The sequence below is a fragment of the Urtica dioica genome, chromosome 10, assembly GCF_054948205.1.
Source record: "Urtica dioica subsp. dioica isolate 48M chromosome 10, U.dioica_male_clone48M_v1_H2, whole genome shotgun sequence".
NCBI lineage: Eukaryota > Viridiplantae > Streptophyta > Magnoliopsida > Rosales > Urticaceae > Urtica > Urtica dioica.
In genome coordinates, this window is record NC_142765.1 from 923,071 (window position 1) to 945,366 (window position 22,296).

Consider the following 22,296-nt stretch of genomic DNA (forward strand, 5'->3'; position numbering starts at 1 on the left):
TATTCTCGCGCTCATTATTTGAGATTATAGATTAGCCACGACAATTTTCGTGGCTAAATAATCAACTGCCACGACAACAGCCACGACTTGTCGTGGCTGTTACTAGTTTCAAATTTTCATTGGAGCGGGCTTGATTCTCGCGCTCAATTTTTGAGATTTTTTTACAGCCACGACAATCTTGTCGTGGCTATTAGTAGGTTTTGATTTATTTTACTCAACTTTGTCTTATATATTTTTGTTAGAAATAAGAATATACCCTCAGGAAAAAAAAAAAGCTCACCCTCGAACTCTTCTTCTCCTTTATTTCTCCTCTGAAAAACAAACATCTTTTTAACTCTAAAAATCGCAGCTCACCCTTGATTGAACCCCTGTAGAAAAGCTTGGCTCCGCCATTAGACCCAACCTCACAACCAAAACGAGCACTCAGCTCCGCCGTTCCAAATAGACCCCCAAATCCAAATCCCCGACCATGACCATGACCAACACCCAAATCCAAATCCAAATCGAAGCCCTAGAATTTTATAGACCCGAAATCAGAAACCCTAACCCCAAATCGAAGGACTCCGCGCTCGGACCAGTCGCTCGGACCGCCGCGCTCGGACCGCCGTGCTCAGACCGCCTCGCTCGGACCGCCGAGCTCGGACCACTCGTCGCCTCACTCGTTTCTGTTTTGATTCTTCTGTCGCCTCACTCGTCACTTGGACCGCCGCGCTCGAACCACTCGTCGCTCGGACCGCCGCGCTCGAACCACTCATCGCTCGGACGGCCGCGCTCGGACCGCCGCGCTCGGATTCACGAGTACGCGATTCTTCTGATTTGATTTCTGGCGTGAAATTGACCTCTGTATTGTGACCTCGAGTACAAAATGTAAGCTTGTTTGGCTCTGTATTGTGACCTCTTTGTATCGCGGAAATAGCTTAGTTTGGTGGTGTACAAACTTTATATATTTGAATGATAATATTCTGGAATGCTGGACTTGGTTATCTCGTGAACTTGTGATTCTCTATGGTTTTGATGTCTTCTTTATAATCAACGGAATTGGTTACAGGTCTGCTGTAAAAGATGGTGACGAGTGGCCTTCAAAATATTCCAAGGTTTTCATAGAAGTAAGAATTCTGTAGCTCTCTGAATTGTGGTCTTCCATTGTGCTATACTGCTATTACATTTCATATTACATAATGTTCAGAAGATGGTTTTGTGGGTTTGATCAGATTTGGGTATTTTTATTGTGCGCAGAGTTATTTGGCGAAATACTAAGAGAACAGTAGAGAGATGAGGCGAACTTGAGGTTGAACCAAGCGGAGAAGGTAAGAGAAATAATGTTACATACCACGGTTATTTTCAATTGGATGATTAAAATGAAGTTTTGTGTGACTGATATGTATATGTGTGTGTATGAGTTGTGTGTGTCTGTGTATGACTGAACGATTAAAATCAGTGTTAAAATGAAGTGTTACATATCACTGTTATTTTCAGCTGGTCGATTACATACCACTGTTATTTACATACCAGAGTGTGAAGGTTTGATTTAGTCACTGATATATATATATATATATATATATATATATATATATTTATATATATATGTGTGTGTGTGTGTGTGTGTGTGTGTGTGTGTGTGTGTGTGTGTGTGTGTGTGTAGTCACAAAGGCATAAAGACAGACCTTGCAGTTCAGCTCCTTGCTGTGAGAAGATATTCGTTCTCCTCGCTGTCCAGCTCCTCCGCCTCGTCGCCGCCATTCAGGTATTGAATCTGTGTGATGGTGTTTTGTTTGTGAATGTGTGTGCGTGACTGGAATGACTTGCTGATTAGGAAATAGGAAAAAGTATTTTGATATAAGTTGATTGCACACCTTTTGTTTTCGGTTTTATAAAACTCAAGTTACTTTTCTCTTTAATTTCTCTTGTTCTGTTTAATATGTCTTACGTGTATTTGATGAAATTGAATGCCAAATATTCATGATTTTGCATCTGTGATTAGCGAATAAAGACTGCATAATCTATGTCTCAAAATTGTAATTCATGTTGATGCTATCATTCACTTGCTGATTAGGAAATAGGAAAAAGAATTTGCATAAAACTCTGATTGTAGCAAATAAATAGTGTCTGTGAACTTGTATGACTTAACCTTAGTATTACAAGAGGAGATTATGAACTTAAACTTGTTAAAATTTTATAGCGAGTTGTATGTTTAACTTATGAACTTACAAATTAAAATTTTTAAAAACTTAAACTTGTTAGAATTCTTAGGATTTAAACTTGGAACAAATTGAAAATGTGTTTAGTCTTTGAAAGAACTGAAAATTGTTAGAATTATTAGGATTAAAACATGTTACAAATTGAAATTGTGTTTAGTGATAGGTGCGTTAATCACGCGTAAACTCCTATCTCCCGAGCTTAAATCCAACGAGTTCTCAAGGATTTTGATTATCTCTAGAGTGTTTTTGATGGATTTTCAGGTCTATATGGGTTTTACTAGTGTTTGGGGTCTCAACATGGAAAAATATGCTAATCGGAGTCAAAACGGAGCAAAAAACGAAGAAAAGAAGCGTCAAAAACATTTTTGACAACTCCGCGCGCCGCGAGGTCCATTTCGCGCGCCGCGCGGAGTGGGAATTTTGCAGCAGAAAGCCACAGAGTCCTACGCGCGAACCGCGCGGAAGCAAAATGAGGGACCGCGCGGCGCGCAGAAACAGGCGCGCGGCGCGCGGTCATTCTGGCAGGCTTCGTTTGCTTCGATTTTTGTAGCGAATCTCAGCCATTGGATGAGATTGGAAGGCTTAGATTGCTCCGAAAACAAGACCACTAAACCCTAAAAAAAGACCAATACTTTAAGAAGGGAGAGGGCAAGGGTTTTAGGGGGTGCTATCAAGAACAACTTTTCATTTTTCTCTTAGTTTTTCATTAGTTTTTCCAAAATTTCCAGACTTGTTCATATTTTTGTGGCTCCAATTTGAAGAGAAGGAGAGAGCTGCAGAATTCTACCATTGCTACATTCCTACTCAAAGTGTTCTATTCTCTAAACTCTTATATTTTTAATTCAAGTTCTACATATGCTTATGATGTTTCATGGTGTGTTGTTCTTGTGTTCATATTTAAGCATTTTCATTGTTATGGTTATTAATATGAACTAGTCTCATGTAGGGCTATGGTGTAGCGGGTTCATTACGATGTAGGATTCAAGATATTAGATTTGTTAGGTTGTTGTTTTTCTCATCACTTTTTACTTAATCCACAACTATGCTTAATGCTTGTATGAATGTCATGAACTCATGCTTATTTTATATTCAACTCTAATGCTTGAGAAAGATTAGGTTGTTGTGTTTTGTGTGGGTTACTAGAATTCATTCCTAGGCTAGATATAGCTAGGTTGTTCTAGACTCGTGATAATACTCTTGTTCTTTAATGCTAGCCGTGCTTGTTAGGAGTTGAGATCGAGAGATGATATTCCGGTATCGGTTTAGGTTGTTAGATGCTTGAGAGAGATCTATCAATTCGATTAAAGTGAGTATGAGTAGTGAAAAGTGTGAATTCCAAGAGCTTATTTCTTTTCTTAGTTCAGCGAATCCAAGTTATTTTATGAACCCGTGAACCATAGCCCTTCCCTTTGTCCAATAGAAATTTTGTGCATCAAGTTATTTAATTTTGTGACGTGTTAGTTAAATTTTGTGACAACAATCTTATCAAATATATTTAGTTCTATATTAGCTTGTGAATCTTGAATCTTCAATTTAGCTAGTCCCCGTGGGATCGACTCGTTCTTACGATTTATTACTATTGCGACCACGTGCACTTGCGTGTGCGAGAAAATTCGCAACAAGTTTTTGGCGCCGTTGCCGGGGAACTAGTTCTAAATTGCAATTCAACTCATAAGCTTTTATTTGAACTTTCTTTTATTTTTGTTTTCTCATCTATTTTCGTATTTCCTTGTGAAGGTGTATGCGAAAAGACGGTGAATCCAGCCTCCTACCGATCGATCCCGAAATCGAAAAGACGTGCAAACGAAACCGGAAGGCAAAACAACAAAGGATCGAGGGAGCCACAATGGCCGAGGAGCGACCTCTTCTCGACTACGTCCTACCTACCACAAATGGGTATCGTCCGGCCATTGTTAGTCCAGCCATAGAGAACCGGGGCTTCGAAATCAAAACCGGGATGATCAACATGATTCAACAAAACCAATTCGCTGGAGGCCCTACCGAAGACCCGAACGAGCATCTCGCCAACTTCAACGAGCTATGCGGCACATTCCACATCCAGAACATAAGCGTTGATGCAATCCGACTCCGCTTGTTCTCATTCTCCCTTCGCGACCGAGCGAAGATTTGGCTGCAATCCTTGCCCGCCGGCTCCATCACCACTTGGGAAGAACTTTGTGCCAAATTCCTTGCAAAGTTCTTCCCGTTCGAGAAGACAGCCCGGTTGAAGAATGCGATCCATAGTTTCGGGCAATGGGATGGGGAGTCTTTGCATGAGGCATGGGCGCGCTTTAAAGAAATGTTGAGGAAATGCCCTCACCATGGGATAGCCTTGCCGGACCTACTACAAACATTCTACTATGGTCTCCTCACCTCGACAAAGACCTTAGTTAACACCGCCGCGGGAGGCACGGTGCTAACTAAGACGCCTTCAGAATTCCATGACTTGCTTGAAGAATTGGCTCGTTCCAACGAGCAATGCCCGGTAGAAAGAAGACTCATGAAGCCCGGTCCCGCGACCGCACACGCCACCACATCCGGAGACAAATCGGAAGAGTTGAAAGAAGTGCTAGCACAAATGGCGGAGCTTAACAAACAGCTCAAAGAGATGAAAGTGGCAGCCAAGGTCACACAAGCCGCACCGGAGCCATGTTTTTGGTGTAATGGGGCTCATTTCACCGACGATTGCCCTCAAGCCAATGACGTACATGCCGAGCAAGCCAACTACGTCAACAACTACAATAACCGGGGCCAATATCACAACGCCAACAACAACTACAACAATGGAGGTCGAAACAACAATTACAACAATCAAGGATGGAGAGGACCTCAACAACAACAACAAGGGTTCGGGGACAATCAACCTTCACCGGCGTACCACAACCAAAATCAAGGGCAGCCACAACAACAACGGGGGTTCCAACCTCAACAACAACCAATTCAGCCCACGCCCAAGATCGAGCCAAATGACATGTTCCTAGCATTCATGAATAGGACAACGGCAATCATGCAAAATCAAGAAACCGCGCTCCAAAATCAAATGGCGTTGATCCGGAACATCGAAACACAAGTGGGTCAAATTGCTCAAGCTCAAAGCAATAGACCACAAGGGAACCTTCCAAGCAACACCAACGTCAACCCGAAGGACCAATGCAACGCAATCACTCTTCGCAGTGGGTTAGTGGTTGAGAGTTCAAACAAGGGGAAAGAAAAAGAAGGAGACGGCGCATCATCATCAACGCCACCACCGCCCATGCCTACCTCATCGACTCCTTTGCACGCCCCCGTGCCATTTCCTCAACGACTCAAGAACAACAAGCTCGACGAGCAATTCGGGCGGTTTGTTGAGATGCTCAAACAACTCCGAGTCAACATTCCGTTCGCCGACGCCATTGTACAAATGCCGAGCTATGCGAAGTTCATGAAAGACATCCTCTCCAATCGGCGCCGGATCGACGATTGTAGCACGATCACACTTTCCGAGGAGTGCAGTGCTATAATCCAAAGGAAGCTTCCACCAAAGATGAAAGATCCGGGAAGTTTCACCGTACCATGCGCCATAGGGGACCTCTACTTCGAGAAGGCGTTGTGTGACTTGGGAGCTAGCATCAACCTCATGCCATTCTCCATCTTTCAAAAGCTTGGCATCGGAGAAGTGAAATCCACGCGAGTGACGCTCCAAATGGCGGACCGATCTATCAAATACCCAAGAGGCATCATCGAAGACATCCTTGTCAAGGTGGATAAGTTCATCTTCCCCGCCGATTTCGTGGTGCTAGACATGGAGGAAGACACAAATATCCCTATCATATTGGGAAGGCCATTCCTAGCTACCGGAGGAGCCTTGATCGATGTCCAAAAAGGCGAACTCAAGTTAAGGGTGCAAGATGAGGAAGTCGTCTTCAACGTCTTCAAAACCATGAAATACCCGAAAGAAAGCGACGACATATTCCGGGTCGATTTTTGTGAGGCGGTCATTGACGACTATTCTTGCCGCTCGGATGAGCCCCTTGAGGTATGTCTTCTTAACTCGTGTGATTCCGCTAACGAAATTGTTACTTGTGCAGCCTTAGAATACGCGAATTACATGGATGGGTTCGAGCCCAATAGAAGGAAGTATTTCGAGGAGCTAGGAGAAAGCCCGAAGCCACGCAAACCATCCATCGAGGAGCCTCCGGAGATCGAGCTCAAGGAGCTGTCTTCTCACCTCCGCTACGCATTCCTTGGAGCTGAGAAGACTCTCCCGGTCATCATATCCGACCACCTCACCGGTGAGCAAGAAGACAAGTTGTTGCGAGTGTTGCGATCCCATGTGCCGGCAATTGGATGGACTCTTTCCGACATCAAAGGAATTAGTCCATCTTTTTGCACGCATCGCATCCTCATGGAAGACAACGCCCGTCCCTCCATTGAACATCAACGAAGGCTCAATCCGGCAATGAAGGAGGTGGTGCGCAAAGAGATATTGAAGTGGCTCGACGCCGGAGTAATCTACCCAATCTCCGACAGCTCGTGGGTTAGCCCGGTCCAATGCGTCCCAAAGAAAGGAGGAATGACGGTGATTCGAAACGACAACAACGAACTTATCCCGACTCGCACCGTCACCGGCTTCCGAATTTGCATGGACTACCGAAAGCTCAACACCGCCACCCGAAAGGATCACTTTCCGTTGCCCTTCATCGACCAAATGCTTGACCGCCTTGCCGGCCACGAATATTATTGCTTCCTCGACGGCTACTCCGGATACAACCAAATCGCCATCGCCCCCGAGGATCACGAGAAGACAACATTCACGTGTCCGTATGGCACATTTGCCTTCCGGCGAATGCCCTTCGGCCTATGCAACGCACCGGCTACATTCCAAAGATGCATGATGGCCATCTTCTCCGACATGGTCGAGCGCACTATAGAGGTATTCATGGACGACTTCTCTGTTTTCGGTGCTACTTACGACGTTTGCCTCGAGAATTTGTCCAAGGTGTTAGATCGATGCGTGGAAGCCAACCTCGTGCTCAATTGGGAGAAATGCCATTTCATGATGAGAGAAGGGATTGTTCTAGGCCATCGGGTCTCCGCACAAGGGCTGGAAGTAGACCGAGCAAAGATTGCCACGATCGAGAAACTACCTCCACCAATCTCGGTCAAAGGTGTGCGGAGCTTCTTGGGGCATGCGGGTTTCTACCGGAGGTTCATCAAAGACTTCTCAAAAATCACAAAACCTCTTTGTGGTCTCCTCGAGAAGGATGCAAAGTTCATATTCACCAACGAGTGCATGGAGGCATTCATCACACTCAAGAACAAGTTGAGCACCGCCCCGGTGATAGTGGCACCCGATTGGAGCGAGCCGTTCGAGATGATGACCGATGCGAGCGATTTTGCCGTAGGAGCGGTTCTTGGGCAGCGAAGAGGAAGAGCATTCCACACAATCTACTACGCAAGCCGAACCCTCAACGATGCCCAAATCAACTACACCACAACCGAGAAGGAGCTCCTTGCGGTGGTCTTTGCCTTTGACAAATTCCGACCTTATGTCATTGGCAACAAGACCATCGTCTACACCGATCATGCAGCAATCCGACACTTGATGGGGAAGAAAGATGCAAAGCCGCGACTCATTCGATGGATCCTCCTCCTCCAAGAATTCGACGTGGAGATCAAAGACAAGAAAGGGACGGAGAATCTCGTAGCCGATCACCTCTCACGCCTAGAAGACCTCACCCACATCCACGACCAAAAGGTGCCTATCGACGACAATTTCCGAGACGAAAAATTGCTAGCCGTGGAGAAGGTGGCAACGCCATGGTACGCCGACATCATCAACTTCTTGGTGAGCAACAAGATGCCTCCGGACTACAACCACCACCAGAAGAAGAAATTCCTCTCCGATGTTCGACGATACTATTGGGAAGAGCCAATCCTTTACCGGCAGTGCGCGGATTCAATAGTCCGCCGATGCGTGCCCGACGACGAGATGCTCTCCATACTCAAACATTGTCATTCTTTAGAGTGTGGAGGACATTTCGGGCACAATCGCACAGCGGCTAAGGTGCTTCAAAGCGGCTTCTTTTGGCCGAACCTCTTCCGAGATTGCCGTAACTTCGTCATGTCGTGCGACCGATGCCAACGGACGGGGAACATCTCGAACCGGAACGAGATGCCATTGAAGAATATAATGGAGATAGAGCCGTTCGATGTTTGGGGGATAGACTTCATGGGACCGTTCCCACCCTCCTATGGAAACAAGTACATCCTACTCGCGGTCGATTACGTGTCCAAATGGGTGGAAGCAAAGGCTACTCCAACGAGCGACGGGAAAGAAGTGCTCCGCTTCCTCAAGCACAACATATTCACACGCCATGGCACACCGCGAGCAATCATAAGCGACGGAGGCTCCCACTTTTGCAATCGTCAATTCGCTGCGCTCCTTGCAAAATATAGTGTCACTCACCGAAAGGCATTGGCGTATCACCCTCAATCCAACGGTCAAGCCGAAGTCTCTAACCGCGAGATAAAGAAGATCTTAGAGAAGACGGTGGGAAGCTCGCGCAAGGACTGGGCTCACAAGCTCGACGATGCTCTATGGGCGTACCGAACATCCTTCAAAACTCCAATCGGTATGTCTCCTTACAAACTAGTCTATGGCAAGGCGTGCCATCTTCCGGTAGAGCTCGAGCATAGAGCGTTGTGGGCGATGAAGATTCTCAACTTTGACCACGAGGCAGCCGGGAAACAAAGACTCCTTGAACTCAACGAACTCGACGAGTTCCGACACGAAGCATTCGAGAACGCGAGAATCTACAAGGAGAAGACGAAGGCATGGCACGACAAACATATCGTGTCAAAAGAGATCAACCCGGGACAACAAGTCCTCCTATACAACTCCCGGTTGAGACTCTTTCCCGGAAAGCTCAAGTCAAGGTGGTCCGGGCCGTTCACTATCACGAAAACATTCACATCCGGCATGTACGAGCTCGAGAGTGCGAGTGGCGAGAAATTCATGGTAAATGGGCAGAGAGTGAAGCCGTACTATGGCGGCGTATTGGACAACGAGAGAACAGTGGCGTACCTCGACTTCATCGCATGATAAATTGGTACCCCGTCAAGCTATTGACGTTAACTAAAGCGCTTCGCGGGAGGCAACCCGTGTTTTCTTTCATTGCATTAATTTGAAGTCATTTTGTTAAGAGTTTTTTTTTTATTTCTTTGTTTGTTCATAAAAATAAATAAAAAAAAAAAAAAAAAAAAAAAAAAAGGATGAAACGAATTTTTCAGCATCTTACGCGCGGTCCGCGCGCTCAAAATTTTTTGGACCGCGCGGCGCGAGGCCCATTTCGCGCGCCGCGAGGTCCAAAAAAATTTTGAAGCGTCAAATTCCCGAGTCTAACGCGCGGACCGCGCGATCTCAATTTTTTGGACCGCGCGGCGCGCAGAACCGAGCGCGCGGCGCGCGGACCCGATAAAAACTGTTTTCTAACGTGAAAAATTTCATTCCTCTCATTTCTTCTCCGAAAATTTTCTCAACCCTAACCAATTTTCTCTCCAAATCTCATTTCTTTTTCGAAATCAAACACATTTTTAGAGTTCTAATCACGTGTGCATCACATTATAATCATCATTTTCGTGATTGACTCCTTGATTTCACCCTCATTCTTCCATTCACCTCCAAGAATTTCAAGGTAACATTTCTAACTTCGAATTTTTTTTTGGATAATTCTTGATATATGGACGTTCTAGGGTGTTGTTGATGCTTGCTTGATTGTGGGAATTTAATTTGGGTGTTCAAAATTTCAAGCATTTTGTGGGAATTGGCTTGCATACTAAGTGTTCGATGAAATACCCGAGTGAAAATACTTGCACGAAACGAGACTTTTGAGCTGTGAATTTTGAAATTTGTGTTTGAGAGGAGTAGCCAAGTTCTTGATATAAGCATTAGCTCCGGCAACGTTCACTTATTACGTGCTCATTTGTGTAGATGCACCGAGCGTCATCGTCACATGCCCAACCCAAGAGAGCCCGTCGAACGGGAGTCGCATTGCCTCGACCATCGACATTGCTCGAGGGTGCGGGAGACGTGTGGGACGTCATCTCCAAGAAGGGGTTAATTCCCGAGCGCACCCTAGAGCCCACCCGACAATGCGGAGACATGGTGGCTCAAATCGAGGCTCTTGGGTGGGGAAAATTGTGCAACATCACCACCCCGGCATCACCGAAACTTGTACGGGAATTCTACTCCAATCTCTCGGTGACGGAAGGCAATGTAGTTCGGGTCCGGAACGTAAGCGTCAACATCTCGCCGGCCGCTCTCAACGCATATCTCGGCATCCCGGAACCCGAGAATGACGACTACTTCAACCTCACGATCCAACCGCAATGGGAAGAGTGGATTCGTTTGCTTGCCTACCCCGGTGCCACGTACAAGACGAAGACCGTGCACGGCCAACTAGTCCCAAGCTTCCTCCCGATCTCGAGTGTCAACCGCTTTGCCAAGGCGTGGCAATACTTCATTTGTGCCTCAATTCTCCCAAACTTGCGGCCACACCAACTCGATCATCAACGACTAGCTCTATTGGCGTGCATCGTTACGGGAAAAGGGATCAACATCGGGAGGCTCCTACGAGAAAGGTTCTTGTTCTGCGCGAGACGTGACACCGATGTCACGCTTGGCCATGGCGGGCTAATCACGAAACTCTTCCTCGACGCCAAGCTCAGAATTCCAAATTCCGAGCAACGTGCACAGCTTGGAGCCCCGATCAATGAAGAGAAGATTATGAAGCTTCCGCAATGGAAGCATGGGCAAGCGCACCCACGCGGCTGGGGATTCATCGACGTCCCGGAACGCTATCAAGTGGGCCCCAACGCCTCCATCTTTGACGAGCCCGACGTTGAACAGCCACCGCCGCCAAGCCGAGCCGAAGGACCACCGGAGGGGAACCAAGATCTAATGGCCATGATGAACAACTTTGCGCAACAATTGGGCCGCATCGACGACAATGTCCTCACCCTCGGTAACCGGACCAACGTGCTTGGGAGCTTCCTCAACGATTTCGGGGAGCGCGCACGGGAGCGGGACGAATTTCATCGGAGTGTCTACAACCAATGGACGTCTCACCAACACCAATATTACGCCCCCCCTCCCGATGCTAGTGCCGGTGTCTATCCCGACGTTCCCGTCTACCCGGCGTACCCACAACGCCTCATGGAGCCATATCCCCTCTATTTTCCATGGGTGCCAAGCCAAGACGTTCCTCACGATGACAACGATGACGAGGACGAGGACGACGAGGAGTATGACGGGAACGAGTAGGGGAGTTCGACCACCCCCGCGAGGTATGTACTTTTCTCCCATTCTATCTACATTGAGGGCAATGTGTGTTCTAAGTTTGGGGGGGGAAAGTTTTTCTTGTCTTGCGGGATGTGTTTGTACATAGATCGGATGGTTAATTTCATTTTCTTGTGTAGTTTCTAGTAGAATGTATGTTCATTTGCCAATGATCCACTTGTGATAGCCAATGATATTAAAATCTTCAATCATAGATAGTGAAAATAGACCCATGTGCTACCTTGTGTGAAAGAAGTTTAGTGAGGTAGGTTGTTGCCGACACTAGACCTAGAATTTTGTATGTCTCGAAGCTTAGGAAACCTTGAGGAGTAGTCTAGCCGAATGTTTGAAAGAGAACACCGAACACACTAGAACCTTCTCCGATCTCTAATCGAAGCGAAATTAGGTGCACATCGATCTAGCGAGGATGATTTAGGCATTAGGTATAGCCCGTCAAGCCAAAAAGCCAACCCATGTTTGTTTATCCTTTAGAACCCACTCACAAAAGGCCAAACACTATCCATTCTCGATACTTAGTTAGAAAAAGCCGAGCCGATGATTCGAAAATCCCACAAAGAACCCCATTGACTTTAGCGACTTTTGAGTGACATGAGTGAATTTTTTCTATTTTATGACTTGCTCTCCGACTAGTCTCTATGTGTTTTATAGTCCGCTAGACACCACGCCGGTCATTAGTATTTTTAATTCTATTGTTATATACCGTTTCAAAAAAAAAAAAAAAAAAAAAAAAAAAAAACAATAAACAAAAAGGAAAAGGAAAAAGAAAAATATATCTGAAAAAAAAAAAAAAAAAAAAAAAAGAGAGAGAAAAATGTGTTATGTTGGCGTGGTGTTCTATGTCTTAGAGACTTGTCGTGTGTTTTTGTTGAGTCGAAGTTTGGGGGGGAAAAACAAGGGAAATAAAAACACTAAATGTGGGGATGGGTGAGTGAGTGAACTTCATGAGAGGGTTGTATGTTTGGGTGAGATTTGAGTCGCTAAAGTTGATGTTCAAGCCACTAAAATTTCCTTTCCGTACCTTTGACCTTACCTTGAACGTTACAAGCCTTTAAGACCTAATTGACGAGCTAGAAACGAGGTGTGCACATTAGTAGAGAGAAGAGAGAAGAGGGGGCATATGGTTGTGTCAAATTGAAACTAATTCTTATTCATTTTCAATTTTGTGTTCTCTTGATGACGGTTGGAAAGACTACGAGGCTAGGATTCCGAAAGTTCACGAGATGGTAAGCATTGTAAAATAGGTCTAAGGTGACATGAGCTTACAAGATTGCTTTCACATTTGGTAGTCGGTTTAAAAACTTGAAAAGGTGGGTCCTCATGTCTATTGCAATTTGAGCTGAGGCATTGACAAGTGTTTGAGGCAATTTTTGAGCATTAGAATTCTATCCACATAGTTTATCTGTCTTTCTTCTTTCTCTTGGTTCGTGAGTGTTTCATTTTCTTTTGTTACTTGGGGACAAGTCACGGTTTAAGTTTGGGGGGATTTGATAGGTGCGTTAATCACGCGTAAACTCCTATCTCCCGAGCTTAAATCCAACGAGTTCTCAAGGATTTTGATTATCTCTAGAGTGTTTTTGATGGATTTTCAGGTCTATATGGGTTTTACTAGTGTTTGGGGTCTCAACATGGAAAAATATGCTAATCGGAGTCAAAACGGAGCAAAAAACGAAGAAAAGAAGCGTCAAAAACATTTTTGACAACTCCGCGCGCCGCGAGGTCCATTTCGCGCGCCGCGCGGAGTGGGAATTTTGCAGCAGAAAGCCACAGAGTCCTACGCGCGAACCGCGCGGAAGCAAAATGAGGGACCGCGCGGCGCGCAGAAACAGGCGCGCGGCGCGCGGTCATTCTGGCAGGCTTCGTTTGCTTCGATTTTTGTAGCGAATCTCAGCCATTGGATGAGATTGGAAGGCTTAGATTGCTCCGAAAACAAGACCACTAAACCCTAAAAAAAGACCAATACTTTAAGAAGGGAGAGGGCAAGGGTTTTAGGGGGTGCTATCAAGAACAACTTTTCATTTTTCTCTTAGTTTTTCATTAGTTTTTCCAAAATTTCCAGACTTGTTCATATTTTTGTGGCTCCAATTTGAAGAGAAGGAGAGAGCTGCAGAATTCTACCATTGCTACATTCCTACTCAAAGTGTTCTATTCTCTAAACTCTTATATTTTTAATTCAAGTTCTACATATGCTTATGATGTTTCATGGTGTGTTGTTCTTGTGTTCATATTTAAGCATTTTCATTGTTATGGTTATTAATATGAACTAGTCTCATGTAGGGCTATGGTGTAGCGGGTTCATTACGATGTAGGATTCAAGATATTAGATTTGTTAGGTTGTTGTTTTTCTCATCACTTTTTACTTAATCCACAACTATGCTTAATGCTTGTATGAATGTCATGAACTCATGCTTATTTTATATTCAACTCTAATGCTTGAGAAAGATTAGGTTGTTGTGTTTTGTGTGGGTTACTAGAATTCATTCCTAGGCTAGATATAGCTAGGTTGTTCTAGACTCGTGATAATACTCTTGTTCTTTAATGCTAGCCGTGCTTGTTAGGAGTTGAGATCGAGAGATGATATTCCGGTATCGGTTTAGGTTGTTAGATGCTTGAGAGAGATCTATCAATTCGATTAAAGTGAGTATGAGTAGTGAAAAGTGTGAATTCCAAGAGCTTATTTCTTTTCTTAGTTCAGCGAATCCAAGTTATTTTATGAACCCGTGAACCATAGCCCTTCCCTTTGTCCAATAGAAATTTTGTGCATCAAGTTATTTAATTTTGTGACGTGTTAGTTAAATTTTGTGACAACAATCTTATCAAATATATTTAGTTCTATATTAGCTTGTGAATCTTGAATCTTCAATTTAGCTAGTCCCCGTGGGATCGACTCGTTCTTACGATTTATTACTATTGCGACCACGTGCACTTGCGTGTGCGAGAAAATTCGCAACATTTAGTAATTGTATAAATTGAAAATTGTTATAATTTTTAATATTTAAACTTGTATAGGAAAATTGTTTATCACTCTTAACAGGTTTCATGACAAGTCTCTTGATAGCATTGTAACATGTATGTATCTGTAGGAAGGTCCATATTTGTATGCGAATTGTTGATCACTCTTAACAGGTTTCATTACAAGTCTCTTGTTACCATAAATATATAGGAAGGTCCATAGTTGTCTGCAAATTGTTGTTCACTCTTAACAGGTTTCATGACAAGTCTCTTCAAACCACTATGATGTACATGTGTAAATATAGGAATATATGGATACCGACGCGAAGAGGTGGTAGAGGAAGAAAAAGAAGAAGCCGATGATAGCAATGAAGTCAAGGAGACTATCGACACTGAAGAGGCCACGGAGGAGAAGAAAGACGAGAAGCCTTCGGGGCGGACAATCACCGCCGAAATGGTGGACGCGTGGGCCGAATCGGTGCGAGCGGAGGCGAGGCTGTCTTCGGTGCGGTGTCTCATGAGAGGGTTTCGGATGGCGTGCCACTACGGAGACGACAGCGGGGACGACCCGGCGAGCAAGTTCGGGACGATGTCGAGCAGTATGTTATATTTTGGTTTAGTAGCGTTGCGAGCGTTATTTTATTTTAGTATTGTATTTTAGTTTATTAGTATGAGATATTTTATAAGTACAATCATGAATTCATCATGAAATATATTATTTTGGTTAATAAGATTTTATTTGTGTAATTATTTTACATTTGAAACATTTAAAAATTGGCGGGAAAAATTACTCAAAAAAAGGGCGAGAAAAAATGGTGGGAAATGGCTGGAAAACATGACGGGAAAAAATTTGGCGGGAATAATTGGAGGGGAAAAGGTTTCCCGGCAAAATTATGTGGTCGAAATCAGCCGCGACAACAGCCACGACTAGTCGCGGCTGTTTTGTCGCGGCTGATTTTAGCCACGACAAGTCGTGGCTGTTGGTCAACAGCAACGGAGCAACAGCCACGGCTTTTGTCGTGGCTGTTGTCGCGGCTGAAGTACCAACAGCCACGACTTTGATAGAAACAGCCACGACTTTTGTCGCGGCTGTTGCCAGTTTTTGTTGTAGTGGTTGCCTGCTACAATATGTAGTTTGTACAACTTGCAGACCTTGTTGCTATCAAAGTGTCCTAATCTTACGACATTGCCAAAGAACATGGAAAGGCTTGTCAATTTGCGGCATCTGGATATTTTTGAAACACCTCTAAAAGAAATGAACTTCCAAATAAAAAATATGAAGTCTTTGGTGACATTGAGTAAAATAGTTGTTGGCTGTGGAGATAGGGGGAATAATATTAAAGAAGTGAAACATGTTCAGCCTTTCATAGGTTGGTGAGTGTGGGTGATGAGTTGTACGGTGGCAGCAGTACTAGTGGCACCTCTTTCAGATCCTTAGAGATATTACAGATATCTGATATGCCACAGTGGAAGGAGTGGTCATTTGGTGGAGATGGCACACTAGTTTTCCCCAGGCTGAGGATTCTAGAGTTATGGAGATGTCCGGAGTTGAAGATGAGCTTACCAAACACGTCGGATGCTTGTCATGTACACCCCGACTCTCTCTCTAAACTAGAAAATCTTGAGATATGGGATTGCAAAAAGCTTTTGGAGAGTGATCTACACAGACTCCCATCGTTGAAACGCTTGTCCATCGGTTGTTGGGAAGGGGATTCGTTTCCTGGTGATGGAATATTGCTCCCCACCACTCTGACTGAGATTACTATCCGGAATTGTAGGAATCTGTTGGCCCTAAACGGCGAGGCCTTTCAACAACTCACCAACCTTAAGGAGTTGACCATTCAGTGGTGCCGTCAGCTTCAGTGTTTGCCCGAACAAGGCTTGCCCGCTTCTCTCTCTGTTTTAAGAATCGAGGAATGCCATCCATTGTTGAAGCAACGGTGTGAGGAAGATAAAGGGCAAGATTGGCATAAGATTGCCCACATCCCTGAAATCGAAGTTCAATCAACTCACCGAATCCGAATCTGATTAAAGGTAAATTATTCATTTATTATTTTATAATTTTTCTGATAAAATGATATACATGATACTATTACTACTAACGATCCCTTACCATTTAAATTTTAGTAAACTCTAATGCTGGTTTCTTTGTTCGTAAAGGGACAAAGGAAGCCGGTGCCTTTGCATAGTGTTATGGTTCTTGAGAGTCAACCTTCGAGCACCTGGTGTCGATGATTCTCATGATCAACGATAAGGTTTGTGGAATCGATTTTGAATTGTTATTATTAAATTTGACGTGCTTGGTCCGGGAATTGAAGGATGGGAATGGTAAAATGTTAGGTTTGAGAGCTTAAGAACTGGATTTACTATTACGACTACACTGATTTTATTATTAAGTGGGTATCTTCTGTATACAGTGATTTTTAGAATTGGACTCGTCAATTGACGTTTTTGGAATCAAGTATGGGTTATGATTCGTACACTACTTCGTTGTCCCTTTGCATAGTGATATGGTTCTTGAGGTCAACCTTCGAGCACGTGATGTCGACGATCCTCACCATTAGCGATAAGGTTTGTGCAATTGATTTTGAACTGTTATAATTACATTTGACGTGCTTGGTCTGGGAATTGAAGGATGGGAATGGTAAAATGTTAGGTTTGCGAGCTTAAGAACTGGGTTTATCAATTGGGTATCTTCTGTATATAGTGATTATTTTAATTGGACTCGTCAATTGTCGTTTTTGGAAGCAAGTATGGGTTTACTCAAGTGTTTTTGTTGAATTGATTGAGTTTTGTTTTGAAGTTCAGGTTCTATCAGTAAAGCTGAGAAACTTACAGGGTATTTTAAGTTACGAAGTGAAGGATTGAAATTAGGAAAACAGTAAGACCATCTTGAACATAGATATTTATTTTACAAGGAAATTTTCGAATTGTGAACTATTAGGTGTGGACAGAAGAAAAGAAACTTATGGTTTTATATGGTGTTTTCTCTTCAGACAGATTTTAGGCCGTAATTCGTAGCCAAGGAGTTCACTCTGTATATTCCCAGCCATTCAGAGCAGCAATATCATTGTATCATCTGGATCTTAATGTAAAATATATTTTCCAGTCTTTAGTTCTGTTAATCACTCTTTATCTTTGGTGACGATCAGGTGGTTGTTGGACCCAAAACTTGTTGATGGAAGAAAGCTGTCAAGATTGAATCTTTCATGCTGTTACTGCAACAAAATGACTCTGTGCGTCTTGATTCTGATGATCGGTGACTATCATCGATTAGCCTCGTGGATTGTATTTAAAATGCCTCGCGGCTCATAGAATGCAATGTGGACTTGGTTCTGTACCGAGATTTATCAGGTATGTAGGCCTTTGTGGAAATATATATCATCAAGGTTTTATGATCATTACTAATCGGCTAAAAGGTAAAGTATGACAGCTTATTCAGATCGAGTTCATGCAAAGGCTCGAGATTTTGTGTCCAATAGAGGAAAATCTTGATGAAGGCTTTGCTGTGGAGGCATTAATGGGATCATTCTCTCGGGACTGGAAAACATATTGCTTCGAACCGGTCAAGCTTAATCCTCATTTCTTTGAAGGTGAATTACATTTTATTTTTCTTTTCATGGTATTCTTACAACATATACTTCATTGATTTGACAATGATGCTGTGCTGTGGTCCTTTTTTTTTTGCTCACAACGTGCTGTGGTCCATGTTTCACCTTGTCATTTTTATTCATTTCTGTGGTCTCTTCTTAACTTACTATTTTTTTTTTGTATACTACTTATAATTTATCTTAAGTAGATGTTTTACAAAGAAGTGCTTCATTTTGGCTAGCTATTTGTAGGAACATACAGAGTAATAACTGTGGATCATTCTCTCTTTAACATACAGAGGTTCAGCCATTCACAGAGTGCCACTTGGACGACACTCAGTCAGCACTGTCGACGAGATGCCCGTCGTTTTTTTTTATGGTCTGAACATTTACATACCATAGTCTTTGCTCTTTTGGTTCATAGGTAAAGTGCATTGGCTTATTTAGAACAGCTTGTATGTTTAACGGTTAAGTCGGTTACCCAACGGTTTTTAATGTTTATTTTTTAATCTTTTTTAGAAAACATCACCGCATACTTTTCTTTTGCTAAAAGACGATTCTGATCGGTGTCGACCATCACCAATTGCCTTGGTGGATAGCAAATAAAGTCTCAGCTCTATCTATCAGGTACGAAAGATTTCGTATGGTCTCTGAACATATCATCTATCAGGTACATGATCATTGTGATTATCATTGTCGTAATTTTGTTTGTTTACGAAGTGGTGCCTATCACATTGTGATTATAGCAGAGGCATCAAGATGATTGTGTACGCCTTAATTCTGATCGATCGAGCATGCCACGTGGCAGAAGCCGGAGCACTGAACACAGAGAATGGTGAGACAGACGTCGACGATCTTTGATGATAGTGATGCTGACCCGACACCACATCCCTGAAGTCGAAATTTTATCAAGATTTCCTAAAAAGGTAAAATGATAATTTTTTTTTTTTTTTTTTTTTTTTTCATTTTTCTTATAAAGTATGGCATGGTATGTTATATATTTTCCTTTGCTTATAGATTTTTTTGGACAGACTTTATTCGTAATAAATTATCTCAAGTTGATGCTTTACATCACTCGTAGTACTTCTTTGGCATAAGTACATTGCCACCCTGGTAATTGATTTTGTATTCTTGCTTATATAGTTAATTTTAGTACATGATATTCTGACGTTTTTCTCATCCGTTATATTCCATACACTCTGATGTATCTTTGGTCATGATCAGTAACATCATTTATTTGGAGCCAAAAGTGCATCAGAACGGAACTGATGGAAGAATGCTGTCGAGATTCAAACTCGATTTCGCAACACCACATCCCCCAAGTTGAGTTTTTTTTCAAGATTTCAATAAAGGTATAGTGATAATTTTTTTTTTCCTTATAAAATATGATATGGTATGTTATTTATTTTCTGTTTCATATAGATTTTTTGGACGGACTTTTTTTTTTCTTATAATAATTAACTCGATATGATGCTATATATTGCTCTTAGTACTTTCTTTGGCATAAGTACATCGCTGCTGCCCTTTTGAGTGTTTGTATATTCTCGCTGATATAGGTGATTAGCTTACATATAATTAATCTCATATTCAGCTTGCATTTTCTCGTCTCCTTAATTCCATACACTCTTATATATCTTTGGTCATGATCAGTAACATCATTTAGTTGGAGCCAAAAGTGGCTGGGAACGGAATTGGTTGAAGAACGCTATCGAGATTCAAACTTCCCCGCTGATTTCCCGTCAAGATATTTTTTTTTTTTTTAAGAAACAGCTGACTTTATCCCGTCAAGATATTATTGTGTACACGAAATCATTGTACAAAGGTGGGTGAGAAGAAATTGGAGACTGGCGAGCACATATTCTAAGATCAAAATAGAGCCTCGTATCATGAGTTGCCCATGAATTCACTAAAGGAGGTAACTGTTTTTTTTTCTTTCTTTCAAAGCTAATGTTCTGGTTGTCGGATCACATTGTTTCATTGACTTATTATCAATTGTTTTTGAAGGTCATATTATCAACCAGTAGCCCAATCCTTGGATCCGACCATGCGGAAGAAACTGAAGCTTTCCTCAAACTTTCTGTTAGCTGTCTTCTTTGGAAGCAATTGAGACACTACCTTTTCTAGAAGAACATTGCTGAACTGGTAAGGGTTCTATGTTTAGTTTAGCTATGATAGCTTAGTAAAGAGCCTACGGAAAAGAATTTAATTTCTTCGAGGACCCTGTTTTATATCGATTCAATCTTGTTTTTGAAAAAAGAGAGAATCTTGTGTTTGTGTATTCTTGCTGATCTAGTAAATTAGCGTACATAATGTTATATTCAACTTGTATTTTCTCGTCTTTAATTCCATTCACTCTTACCTGAGGTATTGGAACTAATGATCTTACTCTTGAATTATTGAAAAAAGAGCTTTGGGTTGTACAACTTACAGATCTTGTTACTGTCCTTATGTCATAATTTTGGAAATGAGAAATTGGATTTTCGGGTTTCTGATCAGATTTCCAAAGAAGGCTATTCAATCACTCATTATCCATCCGCTTCACATTCCCTTCTCTCATTGGTTCACAAAACCGCTCTCCAAAGGTAAACTACATGAAATTTAACTCGTCGGTCTTATATTTGGCATATCCAAGAGACCTTCATTTCGGAGTTGTGTCGAATGGGTAATCACTTTGCAGAGGATATGTGAGATTTATCAACAAATTCCAGAAGTGGTTGAGAGCTTTGGAGTGGACACAAGAGAATACAGATATGTGCCGATTGAGAATAATGTTGTGATGTGAACTGCAAGTATATATTTTTCTCAACTTGAATTCCATTCACTCTCTTACCTTTGGTGATGATCAAGTAGTTGGACCCAAAAGCAGCTCAAAAACTTGTTCATGGAAGAAAGCTGTCGAGATTTAAACTTCTATGCCGATTCCACTAAATACCTAATGCCTCATCTCAGGTATGACCTTTCTTAACATGGTCTATGAACATTTGAGCATCTTCTTTGTAGTTAATCGCTCTCTTGGATTACATGTAAAGTTGATGGCGTATTCAGACAATTTGGATCAGAAGAAGAAGCCAAAGTCGAGGTGCTTATTCAGAGATACTGCAATCTGCATAGCAAAACATAGCTTCCCTGGTGAGTGCGTTTTATCTCTATGGACCCTGCTTGATCTTGATTCAATCTTGATTTTGAAAGAAAAGAGAATCTTGTGTTTGTATATTCTAGCTTGTATAATTAATTAGCATACATAATAATGTCACATTAAACTTGTATATTATCCTCTCTTTAACTCCATTTACTCATATATATCTTTGGTCATTATCAGTGACATCATTTAGCTGGAGCCAAAAATGGCTTGGAACGGAACTGACGGAAGAAAAAGCCGTCGAGATTCCAACTCGTGCGATCATTTGGATTAAAGGAGTTGTATATGGAATTAGCTCAATCCTCGGGGCAAATGGAATTGGAAGAAGCCGAAGCGCCAAACACAGAAAATCAAAGCCTTGAGGAAGAACAATGGAATCATGGTTCTAACTCAGGACCAAAAAGACAATTACAATATATAATCAATGATGAGATGTTGAGTGGGTGCCAACCTAGTTGGGATGTGCTCAATGTCTCACATAATATCATTTTTTTTTATAATAAATAAGTCCATATTGATGATGACGATGCTGACCCGACTACAATGGAATGATCACAGATTTATCTTTCTCTCAGGACCCGAAAATATATTGTACGGATTGAAAGAACCAGGAGGTTCTTCTTTATTTAAGAATATGTTTCAATATTACTTATTTCGGCGCTGGGTTGTCATTTAATCTCAGGACTATCAAGGGTGGTCCCTTTCTTTGACATTCATTTTGTGATCAAGTAAAAAACAATGGCTCACAAGTACTTAACTTTTTATTGCCGTTTAGTCTCTGTAAACGATCAACCTAACATTTGATGATAACAGTTTATAGGCAAAGAGTTACAACTACATTATGAATCGCTATAAATTTCTGATTAAAAAAAAAAAAAAAAAAACTAGGCCGGATTAGTGCTTGTTTTTTCATGATTCAAAAATCAAGTCAATCTCTGATTCAATCAATTATTTTATACACCTGAGGTACTTGGACTTATCCTACTCTGAGATTATAGAATTACCTGATTCTATAATCTCAGACATTATTGTTGTCAATGTGCCTTAATCTAACGACATTACCAAAGAACATGGAAAGAC

The 22,296-nt window shown here is 42.4% G+C and overlaps 1 protein-coding gene, 1 long non-coding RNA gene and 1 pseudogene across 12 annotated transcripts; 2 read left to right on the forward strand and 1 right to left on the reverse strand.

The window, feature by feature from the left end:
• The first annotated feature begins 281 nt into the window (after positions 1 to 281).
• Positions 282 to 15,168, forward strand: LOC149382858 (uncharacterized). Its single transcript, XR_016301827.1, has 5 exons — positions 282 to 867; positions 1,049 to 1,106; positions 1,237 to 1,307; positions 1,643 to 1,744; positions 14,793 to 15,168. It is a non-coding gene; the product is annotated as an uncharacterized LOC149382858 (long non-coding RNA).
• On the reverse strand, positions 4,416 to 4,526 carry LOC149382859 (small nucleolar RNA R71; annotated as a pseudogene).
• A 437-nt stretch (positions 15,169 to 15,605) lies between the features above and the next one.
• Positions 15,606 to 21,642, forward strand: LOC149382860 (uncharacterized). 11 transcript variants are annotated; one of them, XR_016301622.1, is made up of 17 exons: positions 15,606 to 16,521; positions 16,648 to 16,742; positions 16,994 to 17,058; positions 17,484 to 17,559; positions 17,640 to 17,841; positions 17,921 to 18,080; positions 18,377 to 18,501; positions 18,597 to 18,704; positions 18,837 to 19,003; positions 19,109 to 19,190; positions 19,302 to 19,429; positions 19,728 to 19,992; positions 20,082 to 20,219; positions 20,574 to 20,659; positions 20,755 to 21,026; positions 21,107 to 21,206; positions 21,397 to 21,642. XR_016301622.1 is itself a non-coding variant. In XM_089628226.1 (11 exons), exons 4-6 carry the CDS (start codon positions 17,809 to 17,811, stop codon positions 18,460 to 18,462), a joined length of 279 nt encoding a protein of 92 aa, XP_089484352.1. In that variant the 5' UTR covers positions 15,606 to 16,521; positions 16,648 to 16,742; positions 16,905 to 17,058; positions 17,640 to 17,808; the 3' UTR covers positions 18,463 to 18,501; positions 18,597 to 18,704; positions 18,837 to 19,003; positions 19,109 to 19,190; positions 19,302 to 19,429; positions 19,728 to 19,840. The 11 variants fall into 11 exon arrangements, 1 of the variants encoding a protein (XP_089484352.1); XR_016301621.1 differs by lacking the exon at positions 17,484 to 17,559; XR_016301623.1 differs by lacking the exons at positions 15,606 to 16,521; positions 16,648 to 16,742; positions 17,484 to 17,559 and having other exon boundaries at positions 16,953 to 17,058; positions 17,907 to 18,080.
• Positions 21,643 to 22,296: the final 654 nt, after the last annotated feature.